The following is a 24,219-nucleotide window of genomic DNA, read 5'->3' as shown; positions in this document are numbered from 1 at the left end:
ATCTTATTTCTTAGTTCTACTGATTAAGAAAAGACTTTTTTTTTGTGTGTGTGGCATAAACCCAACCCACCCCCCCCCCCCCCCCAAAACAAAAAAAAAAAACAATTTAAAAAAAATTTATATTCGAAATTTTTTTATTTAGAGAGAGACTATAAAGCTAACCTTCTAAAGTTCTTTTGTACTAACTTAATCTTTAGGAAAATAAAGGTAAAAAAATTGGGTGATGTAGTTTGGATGTTGATTTTTACTTGCAAAAATTGGGTGATGTAGTTTGGATGTTGATTTTTATTTGCAACGGACCGATTGGGCAAGGGGATCATGGGCTCCTTTGGTTTAAACATGGCTCTGTCCTTGGTACCCACTGAACCTACCCAAAACTCCCCCCTTCTTGTTATCTTATTTTTAAAAAAAAAAAAAAAAAATTTAAGATTTTGAAATGTATTTATATAAATATATTTTGTAATTCTTTCAAATGGCCAATAATTTTTTGACCCTAACCATATGTAGCTTAGAATTATAAAATGATATATTATTACAACATCCCATTACTAATCAACTATTCTTATTTGCTATTGATTTATTTATTCAAATTTCCTTCCCTCTTTTTTTTTTTTTTTTTTTTTTTTTTTTTTTTTTTTTTTTTTTTTTTTTTTTTTGTGCGCGCGCGCGTGTGGCAATAACCCACCTTTTGGAAATGAAAGCTAAGGTACAAATAATAATCATTGATACTCCTAAGTTAATTTAAAAATTAAAAAAAATTTCTTTAAAAAAAATTAAAAACATCATGCAAAAATCATTGATACTTTGTCCTCATCATTTTTATTTAGGACAAAATTTAGCTACAAAATTGATTGTAGCCTAAGGCAATAACTTTATTCAATAAAATAAACATTATTATATATTTTGAAAATCTAACTGTTGGATTATATGCTTTTTACACTCTTAATACACATGTCAAATTTTGTATCAATCGGATATTATTTACTATATGATCTATAAGCTTATATTTTATGTACAATTTTAAATTACAAAAACTTGCAATTTAAACAATTTATTGATGACATAATTATTGATCTTTAATTTTTCAAACATTTTGTAAGCATGGAGGATATAAGAAGAAGATGTAATCCAGTAGTGGATTTGTTAAAATTTACCTTCAATAAAAAGATATTGAGTAAGGTTATAATCTAAAACTACAACCAATTTTATAACTAAATTTTTTCATTTTATTTTTATCTTATCCTGAACTAAAATCATAACTCCCCTAGTGGCAATGATCCACAATGTGAAATGGGGCTAGACCGCTAGAGGAAGTGGAGACATATGGTACATATATGGAGAGAAGGCAACCGGGTAGGCCATTTGTTTGCACTGCATGCTCAAAATGTTGAGGATGAACCTCCTTTTATTGGAGAGGCAATGTCTAGCTATAGATCTAGTAGATATATATTTAAATCATTTATTTTTTTGTCCAAAATTTTTTTTTCCTAAAACCTATTCTGCAAAAAAAAATGGAAAAAAAAAAAAAAAAAAAAAAAAAAACGGTGGAGCACCTCTAATAATTGCTAGCTCTATCATTAGACTAAGACATCAATTGGTTTTTTGGTATAGGCGAAGATCGAACTCTAGATTTCTTATTTGATCACAAAAGATTTTACCAATGAACTAATTAGAACTCATACACAGATGCAAACCTTTCGATGTTACTTGCTAGATATATAATTCGGACGATATAAGTCAGAAAAATCAAAGTTTACGATGTCCCATGCTATCTCACTTTTAAGGTATTGTTAAATAACAAGTATTAATTCAACACCTATCCCCTTCTTTCTCTCACATGATAATGTTCTTACTAATTAAATTTATAATAAAACTTATTATTCATGTAAGAAAAGAGAGTATGTTATTGTTCTTAGTGTACTTTCCAAGTGCATAAAAGTCCTCTCCTCTATGCTCTTATCAATCCATAAAATTATAGAATATTTAAGAAGTTGGATAAATATGTACTCTTTTTTTTTTTGCAATAAATTTAAATAGCGACGTTAATTATTACGAGAGAGATGAGAGAATACAAATTTATCATACTAAAAATATTCAAACCCTATGGATGGGGCACCTCTCTCTCTCTCTCTCTTTCAAATACAAGTAGGTAAAGAAATACTCTATGCTCTTCCCATTTTCGTCCTCTTCCTCCCTTCTCTCTCCACGCTTTTTATTATAGGCAGTAGATATGTCCATGTAGATGGGACATAATTACATACTCAATGTGAAAGTACCATTGTCCATGCCTTCTTAGGGTGAGTTTGGTTCAGCTTTTTGTAAAAGTACATAATGAAAAAGTGTATTTTCAAAAAGCTGAGTATTTGGTAAAAACTGTTAAAAAGTGTTTTTTGAAAAAACTGAGTGTTTGGCTAGCACTTATAAAAGTGGCAGTTTGAGGGATAAATTACCAAAAAGGACAATGTATATATAAGAGCATCTCCAGCAGGTTAGACAAATTTTTGTACTATTTGGATAATCAACAGTGACATTTATCTTTTGCCTACCCACTTTTTTAATATTTATTTTTTAATTAAATTTATTCTTTTTTAATCTTTATTTATTCTTTTTCTATTCATTCTCAACAATTATATTTTTCAACAAAAAATGTTATATTCACAATATTTTTTGCAATATTTTCACAAGAATTATAACAAAATCTTATATGGAAAGTTGTTTCTAGTTCTAATTTGAACTCATTACTGAAATTATATTTTTACTCACCAATATTAATTAATTACTTAAAATTTATTGTAAAAATATTGTGAAAATATTGTGGTATTATTTTTAAATTGTGATTTCTTCTTCTTTGCCTTTTATTTCATCCATACGTTTCCTTTTTTTTTTTTTTTTTTCTCTTACATTTTGTCAACCACACACGTATACCTATATTAGTACATCCTCTCCTTTTTTTTTTTTTTTTTTCCTTTACTTTCACTTGATTCCAGAAGCTCCTCACTCTTTCTTTCTCCAGCTCTCTGAGGTCTTTCTACTATCTTTTTTTTTTCTTCTATCGGCTTCTATTTTTTTTTCTATTGGCTCCTCACTCTTTTTTTTTTTCTTCTATCGGCTTCTATTTTTTTTTTTTTTTTTTTTCCAGAAGCTCCTCACTCTTTCTATTTGTTTTGATTTTAGATTTGTTGTTTAAATTATATCAGTTTTATGAGAGCAAGAATTTTTTTTGCTTTTATTGTTGTGGTTTGATTAATTTTATTGCGTGAGTGAGCTTCAGGTGAGATGAATTTGCTGAGGCCGTGCGTGATCTGAAGAAGACACCTTGCCCTTTATTGAAGGGCAATTTTGGTAATTGAAGTCACCCAACGGATATATATCAAACGCCCACACCAGCTTTTACAATTATGGACCGAAACACGTCCATTTTTCAAATGCGCGTTTCTTCACAAATATAAAACGCAACTTTAAGCAAAAAGTTGCGTTTTATAGTCACCAAACACTAAACTTGGGCCGGCTTTTTTAAAAAGCCAACTTTTGGGCTCAAAACGCCCAAACAAACGGGCACTTAATTCAGGGAAGAGGGGTAGGTGATCTGGTGATGACTAGTAAAAATAACAAAATGTTTTATTGAATTATTTATTTACTAAAATACGTATGGATATTGCTAGGTAATGCATTTAGTCAGATTAATCGTAAAGACATAAGTCAATGACTTAAAAAAAGGTCCAAATCAAATTTATAGTAGAAGTGCATATTTTACAATTACATTTTAGAGGCACTTCGCTCTACATTCATGTATACAAGACAAGTATTAGCTTAGATAGTATCGAACAGATTCGACCTAAGAGACTTGGATGATTCTGGACTAGTAATCACCACCTATGAGATAAGAACTAAAAAAAAAAAAATTCCTCAAGAAAAAAAAGGGTTCAAATTTGAGCCTCTAACTCAAGAGCAAAGAAAAAAAAAAAAAAAATAGAAAAAAGAAAAAAGAAAAATAAATAAATAAAACCTCAACCAAACTCTAAACAACAAAACTGTGTGGAACAATATAAATATGATTATTTCAAGCATAAAAACAACTAAATGACATTAACGGGAAAGCATAATATATATACTACTCTCTTTTTCTCATGAGTGTGTTGTGTTGTGTTGTGTTCTCACTTCTCTGCGTGGAACTCTCTCTCTCTCTCTTCTTCCTTTTTTTTTTTTTTTTTTTTTTTTTTTTTTTTGAAAAATTAATTACTATAACTTACGTGTTGCACCATGTAAATTGAACATGTTCTCCAAAACCATTCTTTCTTCTCCAGAATCGAGCTTCAGCTTTCCTTCAACGTTTATGCAGAATAAAAAGGTAAACTACGCAGAAAGTCTGGCGAGCAGGTTTAGCAAGTTGTTGAGAGATTATATATATTTTTTTGGGATTGACAAGGCCCAAACATTCATATATATAGTGAAAAAATAGTTAGAGAGAGAGAGAACATAAAAGATCCAAGAGCAACGCCGCAATATATGTATGATAGTAGTATAATTAGGATTTTTTTGTCTCTATTCATCATGGCAAGAGAGATAAATGTTTCACGTGATTAATAAAACAAGAAAGAGAAATTTATAACGTGAGACAGACAGATGGTGAGAGTTGACTTGAAGAAGGTTCTTTTACTAGAGAACTCCAAGTAATTATTTTAGAACATTCACATAATTAGACACAATATATTTTTAGTCAAATTTAGTCAAAATATCTCACTTTTACTACTTTAGGTAATCTACTTTCACATATAACAACCTCAATACTTTATCATTATTCTATTTAATCATCAACTCTCTCTCTCTCTCTCTCTATTTATATATATATATATATATATATTATTTGGTTCTAAATATTTAGGTCTAAATGTTTAGGTTCTAAATGATTTGTTTGTTGGCAAACCGTATATATAAACTTGTCTAGGTATAGATCTTAGAGTTTATGAGTCATATTAGACATTGCTTAAAGTGTTACAAGTTAGAATTCAAGAACATATAAGCTGCAAGTTCTGGAATTAAAAGCTAGCTCAGTTCTAAATGATTTGTTTGTTGGCAAACCATGTACATAATTTTGTCTAGGTATAGATCTTGGAGTCTATGAGTCATATTAGACATTGCTTAAAGTGCTATAAGTTAGAATTCAAGAACATACAAGCTGTAAGTTCTGGAATTAAAAGCTAGCTCAGTTCTAAATGATTTGTTTGTTGGCAAACCATGTACATAATTTTGTCTAGGTATAGATCTTAGAGTCTATGAGTCATATTAGACATTGCTTAAAGTGCTACAAGTTAGAATTCAAGAACATACAAGTTGTAGGCTTTGGAATTGAAAATTAGGCTAGCTCAATTGATCAAGAAAAAACTTTGACCGATCGAACTGCAATTCTACAGATTTTAAATAAAACCCATCAACCTGTCAAACATTTAGGCTTTTAATCTAGATTTACTTGGAATATAAGGTAAACCCTAAAGCACGTTTTTCAAATCTTGGAGAGCTACTCTTTTGAAATATGAGAGGTTTTGTGCCTTCTACTCTTTCAAGCATCTACCTGAGATCAATTTTATTCTATAAGTACCGGAGATTAATCTCATTCCATAAGTATCGACAATGTCTACTTATTCCTTGAAATTGGTTTGTTTCATTAGTTTTCTTAGGTTATCCTTGGGTCATCATATTAGTGTCTTATTTACTTTTACATTGCATGATATGTTTGATTTATGTTTAACTTAAGATCTACATAATTAGCTTAAGTAACAACTTGGCAATAAAATTAGGTTAAAAACTTATGTTCAGGGGTCTAAAAGCTAATATATATATATATATATATATATTCCCACATGTAATGGAACTTCCAAATCAATGTCTTTGATTCAAGACATATTACCTTCCTTTTTAGCCTAGGGAATCTTTTAGTTATTTTAAAAAATAAAATACATTAGATATAAGGTGATCAATCACACCTACCTAAATGAGTCCCACTTGCACATAGATCACTTAAGTCTCACACCTATCACACATTGCAAAGACCCTTAAAATTGGTTGGGTGGGCTTTAAACCGGTGTCGATAGCATGTGAGCACTAAACAAAGCCAAACGATAAGTGTTAGATACTTTTAGAACAAAGTTTAGTGACGGGTCTCTAATAAACAAAACTTTGGGCATTGGATCTCGTAAAGTTCTAAAGATATTGGGGAAAAGAGCTTTAGCTATTAACTGTTTTGCTGCTCTTGAGCAAACCAACCCACTATAGTAGGTCTGGAAAACACTGGTTTAGATCCCAATTACGGTTAATTACTAATTTTAAACAAAATACAGTACACAATTAAGCCTGATCAATTAATTATCCAATTAATTTATAGCATGGATAAACAGGACAAATCCCACAAACTCATGCATCCAAATATTGTGAAGTGTTTATGTGGGAGAAAAACCTCGAACTAAGCATGAAACTCTCCGGGACTATAGCAGTATAGCACCAAGCCAATCTACTAGTGAGAATAGTTGCAATACATTACAATTACAAATCCTTCAAATTCCGAGTAAGAGTTAATGTATATAAGCTCTCCGCTCCTGCTCTCAATTGATCACCTCAATCATCTCTCCTTATTAGCTTTTAGTTGGGTAAGTTGAGTCGCTAAGCACAAGACCAAGCTTTTTTGGACACTTCATTGCATCTTGAAGATTTTGGGATTTCTTTGTTAGACACTTCATAAAATAAAACTCATGTACTATACCTTATGTTCAATAGCTTAGGTTCCCCATTCATTCATGTAGCTGCATTGACCCATGAATGACCGTTGATTTTTTATTTATTTATTTATTTTATTTTATATAAGATAGAAATTTTACTTTGATCTAATCTAAGTATATATGTGTATGAATCTCCTTCTTGAAGACTTAAACTCCAGCCCTTACCTCCCATACCTTACAAAAATTTATACTTGTAGAGTGACCATCGCACCAACGGTGTGCGGTGGTGACATAGTTGAATTTAATTAATTGTTCTGAGAAAAGATAATTATTATTTTGTTGTAATGTTTATAGAACAAAATTTATGTACGATTTCATGTCCAATACCTTATTTTCATCACTCGTTCATGTCATTGCATTAACCAATGAATAAGAAATAGTTAAATTGTGGGTTCTAGTTAAATCAACTGATAAAGTCTCTAATAGTTGAATAAGAGACCAAAGATTCAATTCCCGCCTATACCAAAAACTGATTGGTATCTTAATCTGATGATAAAAAAACATTATTAAGAGAGCGGACGCTATAAGTTAAAACTCTAAAAAAAAAAGATATAGTTGAATTTAATTATACTTAGAAAAGATAGCTATACATTTGTTGAATTATCACTTGAAGTTTTCTAAACAAAAAAATATCACTCAAATATAAATCGTTATGTATTCAAGTTTTCTTTTTAATATTACACATAATTTCACTCAATGTCATATTGAAGTGGTTCACTGTCATTGATGCCTCCACTTCCATTTACCTAAATCCACAACTTATTTTTTTTTTTTATACTCACAGTAAATAGTTTTGAGTTTTGAGTGTTGTATTTCTTTTTCTTCCAGAAAGTGTATCGATCCTAGTTAACTAGTTTGACTGGTGGGCTTTCATGCATGTGTACCAGTTGGTCATAGTCAGCTACATACATTCAATTCGAAGTGATGTGTCGGCTCCAAATTAAGCAACACATTTACATTTAGTAGCTCAAAAAATAGGACCGCTCGATCGGTGGACCATTTTTTTGGATGCATATCAGATGTATAAACAGTCTGTTCCACATCATTCCAGGAAAACTAATATGAAGATACGCTGGCAATCATACACCGTGACGTGAACGTTCTTAAAAAAAAAAAGAAGGTAGAATCATATAGGTAAATTATGGCCAAAATGACCAAATACCATTATTTGGCAAAATATGTAGAGATCTACTGTTATTTTAGAAATATATATGGATGTACCCAGGGACGGCGCCACGTTAAGGCCAGGGTGGTCCCAGTATCACCCTGACCTGAAAAAAAAATTTATATATAAAAATTTAAAATATTTTATTTGTCTACCCTTCAAAAAAAAATTTGGGAATACCCTTAGTTTTTTTTATGCCAATAAAATTAAATTTTGCTCCATAATTTGTTATGTTTTCAAGCAAAAAGAAAAAGCAAAAAAAAAAAAAAATTGTAACATAGCAAGCCCACCCCAGGGAAAAAAAGCCCAACATCAATCCTAAACAAAACTAACTCTAAGCAGATTTTTAAATCAAAATAATTAAATTTTTATTAACTAAATGCCCAACCCAAACAGATTCTCAAAAAAAAAAAAAAACCCAACCCAAACCCAATACACCCAATACACGTACGCCGATTGATCAAATGGTAAAGCAAAACTGAAATAAAAAATCCTAACCTAGAGGAAAAAGAACCTCATCAACGACCAAGCATATTGACGCCTCCGCCTCAAACTCAGCACTAGCAACAGCAACAGAGCACATCGGGCCATCGGCGACGGCGAGATTGGATCGGAGATAAGAGAAAGAGATTGTGTTGGCAGTTGGCCTCGAGCAACAACAACAAACCCTACCCTACCCCGCCCCGCCCTTGGTCCTAGAGCACATTGACATCGACGATAACGAGATTAGATCAGAGATTGACTTGGCTTAGCCTCAAGTCCTCGCCATGCTACCGTGGTGTTGCCCCTCAGGCCTCAAGGTATTTCAGTTCTTTACCTCTCTTTTTCTCTATCTCATCTTATATCTTTGGTTTTGCTATGCTCTAAGAGTAAGAGCAGAGCTCTCTCTCTGTTTCTCTTTGAACTGAAACGGAATTCTCTCTTTGTTTCTCTATTTCTCTATGTCTAATTGCCTTTATAACTTTATTTGACATTTTGACTTTATTGGTTTGTGAGTTTGTCATTTTGGGTATTGTGAATTTTGTGTATTGTGAATTTTGTGTGTTGTGAATGTTTTATATCTTTAGTGTTTTGTATAATGTTGATTGGCTCTTGTGACTCTTGTCTATTGAGTGGGGGGTGGATGGGGGCCATGGGGTTGTGGGGTTGGATATTTGAATTGGGGAAGTGGACAGATAGAGGCAATAAAGGCATAAATATGGACAGGCAGAGGAAGTAAAGGCATAAAAGTAACTAACCAATACATTATAAAAGACAAAAAATTAAATTATGTTAGGTAGTGGGTTGAGCCGTGAATAATGCTCAGTGGGGTGTGTGCTAATGCACAATGGGGTGTGTGCTAGATTGCTAGTAGTCAGTAAAGAAAAATAATGAAACAACTAAACAACAATAATTAATAATTTTATTAATATTTCAAATGAACTTATAATTTATTGTTTATTCTTTTGCTAGAATTATGGACAAATATTTGATAAGAAAACCACGTATCCAAGATTCATCTCCTGTCCAAGATTCATTTTCTGTGCAAGATTTATCTTCATCTTCTAAGCAAATTCATGTTAACTTTAACTTAGAAAATCTTCCTTTAGATCCTGGGCTACGAGAAAAGATATCATCTTATTGTTCTAATAATCATGATGAAATAGGAAGATTTTATTTATAAAAAGGCTCTTGTCAACCTGTTCTCCAAAACCATGATTACCCTCTAACAGATTTTTCTGGAAAGCCCCGTTGATTTAGATCCTAATGGTATGTAAATAGAAATTGGTTGAAATATAGTATAGACAAGGATGCAGTATTTTGTTTAGATTGCTACCTATTTGAGCAAGATGTTGGTAAGTAAGAAGGAGAAGAGACTTTTGTAACGAAGGGATTCAAACTTTGGAATCAGAAAGAGAAGTTAGTATCCCATGTTGGAGGAGTTAATAATGCTCATAACTAAGCTGTCAAGAAGAGTGAAGATTTAATGAAGGAAAAGCAACACATTCAAAGTGTTTTGGCTAAGCAATCAAATCAAGATAAAATTGAATATCGGGTTCAATAAAATGCAATAGTTGATTGCATAAGATTCATTTTATATTGGGGATTAGCTTTTCGTGGTCACGATGAATCTCAAGGTTCAAGCGATAAAAGAAATTTCCTTGAGCCTCTACAATTTTTGGCGGATCACAATGAATCTATCAATGAAGTGTTGCAAAAAGCTCCGAAAAATTGCAAGCTTACCCACCATAAAATTCAAAAAGACATTGTGAACACAATTGCACGTGAAACATGCAAAACCATCATCCAGGATCTTGACAATGGGTTCTTTTCAATATTAGTTGATGAGTCACATAATATCTCAGTGAAAGAGCAAATAGCCCTCGTTCTTTGTAATGTGAACAAAAAATGAATTATTATAGAGCGGTTCCTTGGTATTGTACATGTAGCAAGTACCACCGCTTTGTCGCTTAAATATGCTATTGAATGTTTACTTTGTAAACGTAATTTGAGTTTATCGAAACTACGTGGGCAAGGTTATGATGGGGCTAGTAATATGCAAGGTGATATCAATGGTCTTAAAACTTTAATTTTGAAAGAGAATAAGTCAGCATTTTATGTCCATTATTTTGCTTATCAACTTCAATTGACTCTTGTTGCCGGTGCTAAAAATCACATTAACATTGCTGAATTTTTTTGTGGTTAGTAATTTAGTAACTGTTGTTAAAGGCTCTTGTAAGAGACAAGAAGCTCTTCGAGATGCACAATTTGCCAAAATTAAAAAAGAATTAGAAAATGGTGTACATTGAAGTGGGCAAGGTTTGAATCAAGAGACAAATTTTAAACGTTTTGGTGATACACGTTGGGGATTATATTAAGGTACTATTCTCAACTTGATTTTGATGTTCTCTGCTGTTGTTGATGTACTTGAAATTATTGAAGAAGATGGCCTCTCCGACCAAAAAGTTGAAGCTCGATTTGTTATGAGATCAATTCTATCTTTTGAATTTGTTTTTGCTTTACACTTGATGAAAAACATTTTGGGGATCACAAATGAATTGTCAATAGCATTGCAAAAAAATAAAAAAATAAAAAAAATAAAGATATAGTAAATGCTATGGATCTTGTTAAAGTGTCTAAACAACAATTACAAGTGATGAGAGATGATGACTAGATATCTTTATTGACTGAAGTGTCTTCATTTTGTACCACACATGATATTCCTATCTTGAACATGGATGAAATATTTGTAGTTAGTGGGAGGCCGCAACACAACACCCAACAAAATACAAATTTACATCATTATCGTGTTGAGCTATTCTACACAGTTATAGATTTGCAACTTCAAGAGCTGAACAACCGTTTTTCAGAGACAAATACCGATTTGCTACTTTGTATGGTTTGCTTGAATCCAAGTAATTCATTTGTGGCTTTTGATAAGGAAAAGTTGATACGTTTAGCAAAGTTCTATTCATCTGATTTTCCTGGGACAGATATCTTGGCACTTGGCTTTCAACTTTAGAATTACATTTTTGATATGCACAACAATGACTTGTTTTTAGAGCTTTAAGGAGTTGGTGAACTTGCTAAAAAGTTAGTGAAGACAGGGAAGCATGAGACTTATCTATTAGTCTATTTGCTTGTGAAGTTCGTTTTGACCTTTCTTATTGCTACTGCAACTGCAGAAAGAAGTTTTTCAACAATGAAATATATAAAGAATGAACTGTGCAATCGAATGAGAGATCAGTGAATGAATAATTGCTTGGTTGTGTACATTGAAAGAGATGTAGGTTGTAGTATTAATAATGAGACTATCATGCAACAATTTCAAAATATGAAAACTCGTAGAAGGTAATTGTAAACTTTATGTATTTGCGTTTTTTTTTTTTTTTTTTTTTTTTTTGTTATTGTCAATATATGAATTTTTCTTTTTATTAGATTATGTAATTTATGCTTCTTAAGGAATACCTTGAGAAAAATTCCTGGAGCCGCCACTAGATGTACCACTCTTTTGGAACTCGAGTTTGTGAAACTCGAGTTTGTCGTGTAACTTGAGTTAGTGTAACTCAAGTTCTTTAAAAAAATAGCCTTCAAGTTTGTCATGTTATTTTTTATGGAATTTGAATTACATAAAAAATTAGTGGCTATTTTTTATAGAACTTGAATTTGTGAAACTTGAGTTTTAAAAAAGTGATAGATCCCTAATTATTTCACAAACAGTTATAGATCCCTATATATTTTGCCAAATAGTGCTACTTTGCCATTTTGGCTGGTAAATCACATCTTTCCGAGAAAGATATACAACAAGATTCCCCTATAGACCTGCGGCCCTGATACTAATGTGTCCTGCACCACTCGAATTCAAGCATTGATGGTGAGGTGCTTATAGTTATAGGCTGACCTTATTCATTTTGAGGGGTAAGACGATAAATAAAATAGGTATTTTCTTATTTAAATATTAATTAATCTAATTTTTTATATCTTTTTTGCCTAAAATCTATTTTTATTGTTTTTTTTATATACAAATTTACTAATTAAATTTTGGCTAAAATGTAAAACATACCTTCTAAGTTTTTCCAGCATTCATTTCAGTCTTCTAAATTTGATTTCATTCATTTCGATCAATCTTTTAAGTTTCAATTTTATTTAATTAAGGCATCTTCATCAACTTTTGTTAAAATATTTTTACAAAAAAATTCTAGAAAATATTTTTCAATCATTAATTTAATTTTTTAATTTAAAAATTTTGAAGAAGAAAAAATTATTAAATTGGACAATCAATCACAACATATAATAAAAGTTGATGAAAATGCTTTAATTGAATAAACTTGAAACCTAGGGATTGAAATAAACAAAAGAAAAGTTAGAGAATTGAAATAAAATATGGTCAAACATAAAGGATGAATTTTACATTTGAGCCTTATATTTTTCTATACAAGTTCTTTCTAACATTTTTTTTTTTCTTTTTTTGCAATCGATAATAAAATATATATATATATATATATATATATATATATTGTAGAACAAGAAAACAAAAAATATTGTAGTCCAAACAATTCCTTGTGTATTCATGTATGTGGTTTGATTCTTCTAAAAAAAAATGTATGTGGTTTGATTTAAAAGCCAAATATATATATAGCAACAAATTTTCCCATTTAAAAAAAAAAAAAAAAAAACAACAACAACAACAACAACAACAAAATATTGGATCCCAAGACGATCTAAGATCGCACGACGAATCTATCTCATGTCGTGGGATCCCATATTTGTATATTTTATAAGATCAACAAAAATATACAAACAAAATATTGGGTTGATTACTATAATATTGAGAAAGCAGCTCAGACTTATTAAGAATCCCACGACGATCTAAGATCGCAAAACATTGGCTGGATGATTGCCAGGTCCACCAGCTACATTATTGGAAAATCTTAATGATTTTTCAATCATACACAGTGAATTAATGATTTTTTTTTCATTACTGACTGAAAGAGAATTTTATGGCAGAAGAAACTAATTGAAGAAAATCTTGGTCAAGTGGTGGGAGGTTGTCAATCACATATTTAGAATCTCCTTAAAATTTGGACAAACTATTTTTTTTTTTTTTTTTTTTTAAAGGCCAAATTGGACAAGTTTGTGCTGATGGTGAATAGTTAATTTCAAAGCTAAGAGGCAACATTGATTTCACTCATCAGAATGATAATTGATCAAACTTTTGAAAAAGACATTTTAATATATAGTATTAAAAATAATAGATAACTGTAATTTTAACGGGAGGACTAACAATGACAATAAATGTTAGAACAAAAAGCAATAGACAAAGTCCAAAATTTTATTAATCTAATAACTAAATTATTTTGGAGATTACAGTGCATTTAAATAGTAAAAAAAAAATTTCTTTAAGACCTTCTTCCCTCTCTGCATGTGTGTTAAAAATATTTAGTATTCTAAAAAAAAAATTAGTAAAAAAAAAAAAAAAAAAAAAACCTAGAATACCTAGGAAAATGCCCCCCCCCCCCCCCCCAAAAAATTCCTAATTTATGCTAATCATGTAATTTGATGGCAAAATAGTAAAATTTACCAAAAATATCAAAATTGAGATAATTGCGAAAACTAAAACTATTGTCTTTAAGAGATGTCCCAAAACAAACAAGATATTATTCTGACTTTTAAACTAAAAGTTATCTAGGAAAACAAATATTATTAAGAAAAGACACAATAACTATTTAGGGGCCTTAAGGGAGGAATTCACCAAAAATATGTACTTTTTTTTATTTATAATTTTTTGAGAAACAAATAGGTCCTTGATCAGAAGACTGTTTTCTTTCAGCCCTCCAAATTTTATGCAATTATGACATCGTCGCCTTACTAAGTTTTACTGACACCCTTTCTTGATCTTGCGTCGTAATTTTTGGTCCTCTCTTCACTCCAGTTATACATGTGCTGTCTGTTCTACATCAATTTGACAAGACAGAACAGCAATTCGTGAAATGATATTTGAATTGCGAATTTAATTATGAGTTCAGAAGATTTGAAATAAATAAATCCACTAATTTATAGCAACAATAGCACTAACCTGCCTTTCAAGAGACGACCATAACCAAGCGCCCCAAACACCGTGACTAAGATCATTGGAATGCCATATTTCATAAATGGCTGTGTTCTACCCCATCTTTTAAATGCCAATCCTGAATCATTAGTTGCCATTTCTGCACCTGCATAGCAACATCAAAATCACTTCTATTTGTATGCATAAGATGACTTCTTGGGTTAGTGAACAAGCCACGTTAGCTCAGATATCTGACCTTTTTTCTTCATAGTTTATTCATTTAATTAAACTGACTAAATTATTATTTAAAAAAAAAAGGGATATCATATAATGTGAAAAGTTGAATATAAGTGTGCCATTGATTAATCATCTGGTAAATGCAATAACATCCCAAGAAGTACCCATGCTAATTACACTTCTTCTTCTTTTTTTTTTCTTTTCTTTTTTTGAATGAGATCAATAATGTCCATTAATCTATTAAAACCTAATAAATATAATGAGAAAAGTTGAATATAAGTCTACCATTGATTCCCCTCCAAAAAAAAAGAAGAAGTCTACCATTGATTAATCATCTGGTAAATGCAATAACACCCCAAGCAGTACCCACTAATTAGTTTTTCATTTTTTGAATGAGATCATAAAGTCCATTAAATTTTTTACAACTCAATAATTTCCTCATCAAATTTTTACATATTTTGATATAAAATGATTTAATCGACATAAATGGTTAACTTAAAGCATGTTTACCCTATGTTTGACTGCTTAGATAATACGGGAAAAGCCAAATTTTCAAAAATATATCACTTTTTAACAAAAAAAGGAAAAAATTAAGCTTCATTACTTCCCTATTGTATATCACACTTTCAAAAACATATCAAGGAAAGTCTAATTCTACACGGGTTAGGCATTTCCTAACTATATGATGTGCTTATTGTTTAATAAGAAATGATCATAGTTTGTGTCCAATAAGAAATGACCAAATGCACGAAAATGCACTTTGTAACTCTCCACATTGCACATACAAGTAAACTACAACCTCAAAGCCTCATATTCCAAGTACCCATCAATGGATTGAGATCAGGTGAAGTTGCTAAATGCAATTGCACCATGCAATTACCCCATTTCCTTCCCAATCTTGTCTACATTTTTGACTTTTTAAACTTTAACTGATCTCAATCCTCATCAATAACAGCGGTCCAAGTAACCACTTTCTTCCTTGGAATTTTTATCAAACATTTTTTAGGAGGCTAAGTAATAATTAAATTAACAAACATTGATCAACAATCGCGTGTATTTTTCAAACCTGTTTACATATATACATAATGTTTTACAATTTCCAGTAGCTGTAAAATATTGATGGTGAAGTTGAGTATTGAATTGTAATTTCATTGTTTTCAACGACTAAATAAACAATATAGAGAGAAAGAAAGCAGAAATCTGTGTCCGTACCTGAAACGAAAGGAGCTTTGAATTCAATTCTATCTCTGTTGCCAAAATCAAAAGATTCTCTCATAAAGAAAAGCTTGTGAAAATTCTCTTTATTGCTGAATTAACAAAAGAGAGCCTTTGATTTACGAGAAATTATACGGTTCTCATGATTAACCATGTCATTTGTCTACCATTCTATTAAAAAACTTTTACATGTTTAAAATTGTTGAGTCAATTTAACAAAAAAGTCAGAGGAATGATGAGCAAAGAGTGGGAATTTGTTACAATAAATCCGTAAAGTTTGGACCTAAGACTAACTAACTAATTGCTATTGATCGCACTAATACACACGAGAAGGTATTTGGTATCAAATGATCTCACGTTAGCAGTATAAAAATCCATGAAGTGAAAGGCTTGTCTGCAAAAAATAATTACTCCAATAATAAATGAAAGATATGTGTTAGTAGACAGTTATTTTTGCACACATATCTCTTGTTTATTGAATTTTGATAAAGATAAATACTTTTTCAATATGTAGGCTTGACTATTCTTAGCTAGATTAAACGACAACGTTTGAATACAAGAATGTAAAGTCTTTAATCTAAATGACACAGTTTCATTGCACTGTTTTAATAATTGAATCTTTACGACATTGTTTTGAATTTGACTGTTGGAACAGTGTTTTGATCTTCATCTTCTACATTTGCCTTTTGTCCCCTCAAACGAAAGGGGAATTGCCACATGAATTTGGAAGCAAGTCAAAGAAACCGAGGAGAAGACAAGCCTTTTGTCAGGATATCAGCAAATTGATCATTGGAAGCAATGAACTTAACCCGAAGATCACGCCTAAGAACCCTTTCTTGCACAAAATGATAGTCTACTTCGATGTGCTTGGTTCGGGCATGAAAGATAGGATTGATTCTATTCTATAGCAATTGTAGAAACATTATCACACCAAAGCAATGGTGGATGAGGAAGAAAAATACCAAGGTCCTTTAAAAGTATCCGAATCCAACAAAGTTCAGCAGCAGCTGAAGCCATAGCCCGATATTTAGCTTTAGTAGAGGATTGAGAAACAGTTGGTTGCTTCTTAGCAGACCAAGTAACATTACAATTACCAAAAAAGACCACCATACCAGTAATGGATTTACAATCAATAGGGTCCCCAGCCCAATCAACATCACTGTAGGAAGACAGAGAAGGGGGGACCTGGAGTAAATGCAAGGCCTTGATGAAGTGTGCCTCTAAGATACCAGAAAATTCTCTTAGCTGCCTGAAGGTGGTTCTGTGTGGGTGCAACTGATGTGTTTGCAAGCTTACTGAACAACAAAAGAAAGGTCTGGTCTAGTGAAGCTTAGGTATTTGTAAGGCACCCATAAGGCTTCTATAGGGAGAAGAATCAGGAAGTAGAGGACTGTCATTAGGTAATAGATGATGATTAGGAGAACATAGGGTTTTACAAGGCGCAATCTTGCATAGCAAATTTAGTAAGCACATGAGAGTCATATTATATTTATCATGGTGAACAAACAAACCAGTGGATGTGTGTTCAATTTGAAGACCAAGAAAGTAATAAAATTGTCCAAATCCTTGAGTTCAAAACCTAAACTTAGATGTTAAATGAAGAAAATCAGTAAGAGAGGAATGATTACCAGTCACTATAATATCATCCACATAGAGTAAAAGATAGACTAGGTTAGTGTTCTGCTTGTATATGAAGAGATCGCCATGAGCACCAGAAGCTATAAACCCAAGAAGCCCCAGAAGCTGTGTAATAAACCTTTCATACCAGGCCCTTGGTACTCGCTTGAGACCATACAAAGCCATATGAAGAAGACACGCATTATCAAGATAAGCAGGGTCTACATACCCTTGGGGTTGAGCCATATAGAGATCTCCTCCTTCAAAATACCATGAAGGAATGCATTACTAACATCAAGCTGCTTTAAATCCCAACCATTATTCACAGCCAATGCAAGAAGTAACTTGACAGTAGCTGGTTTAACTACAGGACTAATATTCACATCATAGTTACATTTTTATCACAAGCTACATACTGTAGAAAAGAAAGACTAGTGCATTTGGGTGTAGCTTTTTGCTAAAAACTTATTTGCAGAAGTTGGTTAAATTATAGTTGTACACAGAAAAAGTGAGACTTTAAAAAGTTGTAATAAAAGCTAAAAGAAAAATTCATGGCCAAAAAAGTCATCCAGTCTAAAGTAAAATTTTTGGTAAATAAACAATGACACATCAGGCAAACACTTAGCCTAACCCCATGTGTTTACTGTTTAGTGAATACATGGGGTTAGGCTTTATCAATGGTATGCATCTCCACAGAGGTTGTGCGTACAGCATATATAGCGGATGAGATTTGCCTGTGAATTATAAGGGGTAATGATGCCAATATCTATCCCTTCAATTCCATTGTGAATTATAAACGGCATTTATCTATGTGATTTTTCATTAAAAGTAAGAAAATCCTCTTTTGCTTTTCAATCCACATCTCCAAATTTTACTCGGCAGGTGTAAGAACTCTTCTCATGCGTTTAGTTAATACACGCTGCAAATATTTATGGGCTCATGGATTTCATAGATGCTCCAATTACAATCCCAGAGAAACCAGAAAGAGAAAAATTCTATGCCCTTTGTTTTTTATGAGTTGGCTAAAATTTTACAAACAAAAGAAACAAGCTGCAGACCAATATCTGTAACATCAAAGCAAACCAAACGAAACTACTTATTCTACTTAACTATCTGCTTAACAAGAAGCAGCAGCAGCTAGCTCCTATCAACCATTCATTGCTGGACTAATTCCAGCATGAACGTGTTTAATTACAACTTCTTTGTATCCCCATTGACTTAAAAATGTTGGGCATGCATATATTTGAATGAAGCTTAGGCAATCCGAGCCAAAACGCCAACTAGTGGTGCAATGTTTGCAATTGCTGTTTCAGCCTGTTGGAAGTTAGATCTTGAGTCCGTGAAGCCATCATTGTCATCCGGGCCACCAACCACTGCACCGTCCAACACATTTGGGTTGGGTTCATTCTTGTTGAAATACAAGTCAAAGCCCCCTTTGCATGTCACAGGTTCAGGATTCTTCTCGATGGACACAATGGATGCTCCTCTATGATGAAGTTGTTTCGGATAATTTGACCCAAATCCTACCATGTAGCTCATTTTTTGCGGATTTGAACCCAAGATATAATCAACCTAGTAGTGCGAGAGAGAATAAACCAGAAGCCATTAATCAGTACATAGTATAGGAACAACAATAAAGCCTTAATCCAAAATTAGTATACGGTGCTACAAGGAAAAAAATTTGTTTGGCCATACTTTTCTGATTAAGACATAAATAGTACCAAGTACCAACATGTGAAACCTTTAGAATTTGGGAAAGAAAGCTAAAGTTAAATAACTTTTGAATAAAGAAATAATTATTTCAATGGAATTTAAATTAGTGATCTCTGATTATGAGACGTATATCTCCATTTGATTGTGCTATTCCTCAAGATTAATATAAGTATTATTTCTTAATTTATCCTTTTAAGGTTAAATAAGCAAAACAGTTGAAAACACAACATTTATATATTATTTTTTCCCATAGACACTTATATCTCCAACATATTTAGTTTTTTCTGAAGTGGGAAAACAATATTGTAGTACCTGTGATTTGGCCAAGGTAATTAGTTCATCGGGCTGTACTATGCCACCAGGACATTGGATCAAAGCCTTCTTTCCAGTCAGATATTCAGAATATGCAGTGGCAATGAATGTAGCAGAGGTGGTGTATTGAAGGTTATTAAATGGTAGAAACCACAACAAACCCCCAGGTGACTTCTTAACATTACTATTGCCTTTCTGTAAACAAGAGCATATGAACTGCTCTGCCTGGCTCTTGTACTGGCTCCATATGCCTGAATACTCCACCTTCCCCTCCAAAACAAGCTACATACCAAATATATATATGCCCCATGTTAGCTCCCATACTTAATTCAGGTGAAACTTTATGAAATGGTGATGCATATCGGTCTTTCTCAAAATAAAAAGATTGCAATTGATAGAGTGGTATTCCTATATATATATATAAGTACCTTTGAAACTAGGACTTGTGCTCCAACATATTTGTCATCCCAGGAAAACACGGTTCTGGTTCCACCGGAATTTGATGATCCTCCAAGGAAATCTAGGTAAGTTTTCTCGTCAGTGGCACGATGAAGCCATGCTGCAGCCCATAACAATTCATCCTGTTAGAAAACAGACATGGTTAGTTCATATACAAAAATTCAACTACCAAATCGCTTGGAAATCAAATATTCAAGTTTCAAAATTTTAGGTGCAGTATCCTAGGTGGAGTACTTAGTCTATCTAATTTAATTGAAACATAGTTGTATTGAACGATGAAACACAAATAATGTTTTCTTTTTCAAATAAAATTAAAATTAATGAACATATTATTAAATCTAATTGAAGGAGAGAAAAATTGACCCTAAAAGTTTAGAAAAATACTACGTGCACAACATTTTTACAACAAATCTTAAGTGGTTGTTATTGATGGGCAAACAAGTAATTTATATGGTAAATTCAAATTAAAACCAATAATAGTTTAAGCTTAATACCTATAATTTATTGTGAAAATATTATGAACATAGCATTTCTCAAAAGTTTATGTTAGAAAGATCATGAAATGTTAGTTGAACTAAAAAAAACATTGACAATTCAAGTTCCAATTAATTACATTCTTATAAGAAACTATTTCTACAAGGCTAGAGCCAAACTCCTTTATACTACTACGTACCTCAAATCCGCTACTGCTGTAGAAATTTCCTGCTTGAGGAATGCTGCTTTGGTACACTCCCTGGTGATTGCGTGCAAAGTCAAAGAGCTGCAACCATGTATAATGCTATATGTATTAGCATGTATTTAACAATGAAAGTTTTCTTTTACAAATAAAAAACATGGGTACTTTAGGTTAAAATAAAAAGAATAAGTACAATATTAACAATAATAAATAGTGAAAAAATTCTAGAATCACATAAAACATCACAATTTTTGCTACAACTATCCACATAATTGACTATGAGTGGTGGAGAGAAAATAATAGGTATATGACATATAGTTAATCACAATTTGCTACGTAAGATAGTTGTAGCAAAAGTTGTGGAGTTTTACAAGATACTAGAATTACTCTAGAGATGTAAACAGGAAACTTAACCTGTTTTGCATGTTCTATAAGCTGGGATGCATATTTGGGATTTGATGGCTTGAAAGCAATAGAAGCTGCGGCGAAAGCTGCAGCAGTTTCAGCAGCAAGATCAGATCCTGGATGTTCCTCATCAATCTTAAAAGTTGTTCTTGGGGAAGTCATGTCTTCTGGTCTTTGCCAACATGAATGATCAGATTCACCATCACCAACTTGACCATATAGAACGTTTGGTTCAGGATGGGCTTTGATCAAGTAATCTGTGCCCCACTTGATGGCATCTAGTGCATTTGAAAGCTCATTCTTGGCCTCAAGTTGAGCTTGGAACTCTATTGTGCTCCATGAAAGCATTGTTATTGTGAATGCAAAAGGGAAACCAAACTTTACGTGGTCCCCAGCATCGTAATATCCTCCCACAAGATCAACCTATATATATATTGTGTGAAAAATGTAAAGAACATATATTCATTCTTGTACTCTTTGAAACATATAGAAAACATTCACTTAATTAAACTATTGAACAAATTGTTACTATGTATGTGTGAACAAAATATATATCCAAAAAGGAATTTAAATGGAAGAGTATAAGTTTGGACATTTTTTTAATCGTTTCTAGTATGGACAATTATTCTCTCGCACTCCTTGGTGTACATCATCCACATGCACATATCATTCATTTAAATAGTGTATGAAATTATAGATGACGTGTGTATGGAATGTATAATAATAAGTATGAAATAATATTTTCCTTTCTAGAATTTGTTTGTCAATAATTTCTTGTATGGGCAATTATTCTCCCGCACTCCTTGGTGTACATCACCCACGTACACACATCAGTCATTTAAATAGTGTATGAAATTATAGATGTTGTGTGTATGAAATGTATAATAATAAGTATGAAATAATATTTTCCTTTCTAGAATTTGTTTTGTCAATAATTCATTTTGGGCTTACTAAATTTCATATAATTCAAAATAACTATATTCTCCATTCAAAATGTATTAAAAAAAAAATCATCAGCTATATTTCATATAATTCAAAATAACTATACTCTCCATTCAAAATGTTAAATAGGTTTGGTTAACAAATGTCTTTAGAGTATTTTTAAATGGATCATTTAGAAAAAGTTTTGATACAACTTTTATGGAAAATATAAAAAAAATTGTTAAAAAAATCAATTACCTTTTTTTCTATAAAAATTTTCTAAAAATATTTCATATAATATCCTAGAAATCAATTACCACTTTGATACCACTTAATATCTCTATTTTTTTGGTTAACAAAGAATCTTTTCAATTCATTATTATCAATTAATTTATCTTTTCCGTACTTAGAATCTTTCCTTACTTAGAATTGGAGAGAGGCCCTGCTTTTGAGCGAGTTTGTTTTCCAAAAAATAAAAGCTGAAAACAAGCTCTCTAAAACAAAACTGGGATTTTTCATTGATCAACTTTAGTTTTCCTTTGAACAGCTTATTTTTATGCTACCAAATACACTAAAACTAAATACATATAAATATATATATATATATATATATTTAAAAAAACGTATTCGGAGAAAAACATATGCATATGAAAAATGAAAATTAAAGAATTTAAAAACTGGTAACATAGCACCAGAGTTTTCCGCCAAACAAGTAGAAATATAAAGAAAAGAACACACTCATAATTGAATTACGAACTTTCAACATGGCACCCCATGCATAACAGCATAAAAAATAAAAAAAATAAAAAAAAGACAAGTATACTTCAAAAAAATAATGAGGTTGAGATTATCTTACTCCTGCATCTATACCATCTTTAAGTGCAGAATCTCCACGCCATTGCACTCTTTGGTTAGATGGCAATTTCCCTGAACGTTGGCCCTCATAAAACAACAAAGACTTTGTCAGAGCTTCACCATATTCAAATGAAGTAACTCCATGAGCCAATAAAATGATACACAAGCTAACCAAACTAAAGACTTTGATTGAAGACATTGCTCTTTGATGTATATTAGTGTGAAGAACAATGCCTATAGCTAGAAGATAATAATTTTCCTCCGATAACTGGGAATTTATAGAGTTGTCAATATAGTATTCGATCAGAGACAATGGGCTGAATTTTACTTCTTTCTATAATAGACCCGTAATCGTAGATCTCGGGGTTCCAACATTTTGGAAGAGAATTAATGAACATTCCCGTATAGGAAGATTTAGTACAAGTATTTTTTAAAAGGGTAATTCTATTGTACCCCTACTTTTTTGTGTGGGTATAGTATCTATCCAAATCTTAATAATTAATTTAATGTTATTACTTGTTACCCACTAAAAAAAAAAAAAAAGTGGATTTGGCTTACTTCCACTGAATATTTCTTGTTATTTTAAATTTATAATATCAAGTAGTAGTGAGTTTTAATCTCCACATTTTATTTAGTTAATAGTTGATTTGACAGTTTCTCAATAAAACAAAAAGAGATTTCAGTTAAAAAAATACTAGAACTAAGTCACACCCAAAAAACTTCCAGTACTTTTTTAACTGAATATTTCTTATTATTTTAAATTTACAATAACAAGTGGTAGTGAATTTTAATCTCCACATTTTATTTAGTTAGTAGTTGATTTGACAGTTTCTCAATAAAACAAAAAGAGATTTCAGTTAAAAAAATACTAGAACTAAGTCACACCCAAAAATGGTACTGATTCTTATAAAAGAAGGGTATTGTAAAATTTTCCATTTACGAAATATATAATATATTCTTCATGTTTTTTTTGAGTAAATAGTGCAAATGATTGATATGAATGAGTAATGAATTGATTAGAGATTGAGGGTTTTATTTTTTATTTTTTTTGGAAAGAATCACACATTGTTGTTTAGATTAATGAACGTGTGATTTTTATAGGCAAGATTTAGGTAAATTCTTTAGGTTAGGTTTTATTAATCTAATTATTTAATCAACATATTTTGATTTTTTGTTATTTTTTCTTCTAATGTTGCAACATAATTTTTTGAAAGAGCGCATTTTTCACGTTATCATATTATATATAATTATATAAAATTTGGCTTTTAGAATGATTCAATATAAATAGTTTTAAACTATGTTAGGTTATAAGCTAATTTATTTTGGATAATTCTATAATTATAAT

The 24,219-nt window shown here is 31.4% G+C and overlaps 1 protein-coding gene across 1 annotated transcript; it reads right to left on the bottom strand.

Annotated features, from left to right (window-relative positions):
• Positions 1-18,787: 18,787 nt before the first annotated feature.
• On the bottom strand, positions 18,788-23,073 carry LOC126722404 (endoglucanase 14-like). The gene is made up of 6 exons (XM_050425558.1): positions 22,876-23,073; positions 21,108-21,521; positions 20,691-20,777; positions 19,987-20,139; positions 19,559-19,840; positions 18,788-19,105 (listed from the first exon to the last, which is right to left on the bottom strand). The coding sequence occupies exons 1-6, from the start codon at positions 23,071-23,073 to the stop codon at positions 18,788-18,790; spliced, it is 1,452 nt and encodes a 483-aa protein (XP_050281515.1).
• Between the last annotated feature and the right edge of the window lie 1,146 nt (positions 23,074-24,219).

This window comes from Quercus robur, chromosome 4 (assembly GCF_932294415.1).
Source record: "Quercus robur chromosome 4, dhQueRobu3.1, whole genome shotgun sequence".
NCBI lineage: Eukaryota > Viridiplantae > Streptophyta > Magnoliopsida > Fagales > Fagaceae > Quercus > Quercus robur.
This window is presented reverse-complemented; position numbering and strand designations above follow the sequence as displayed.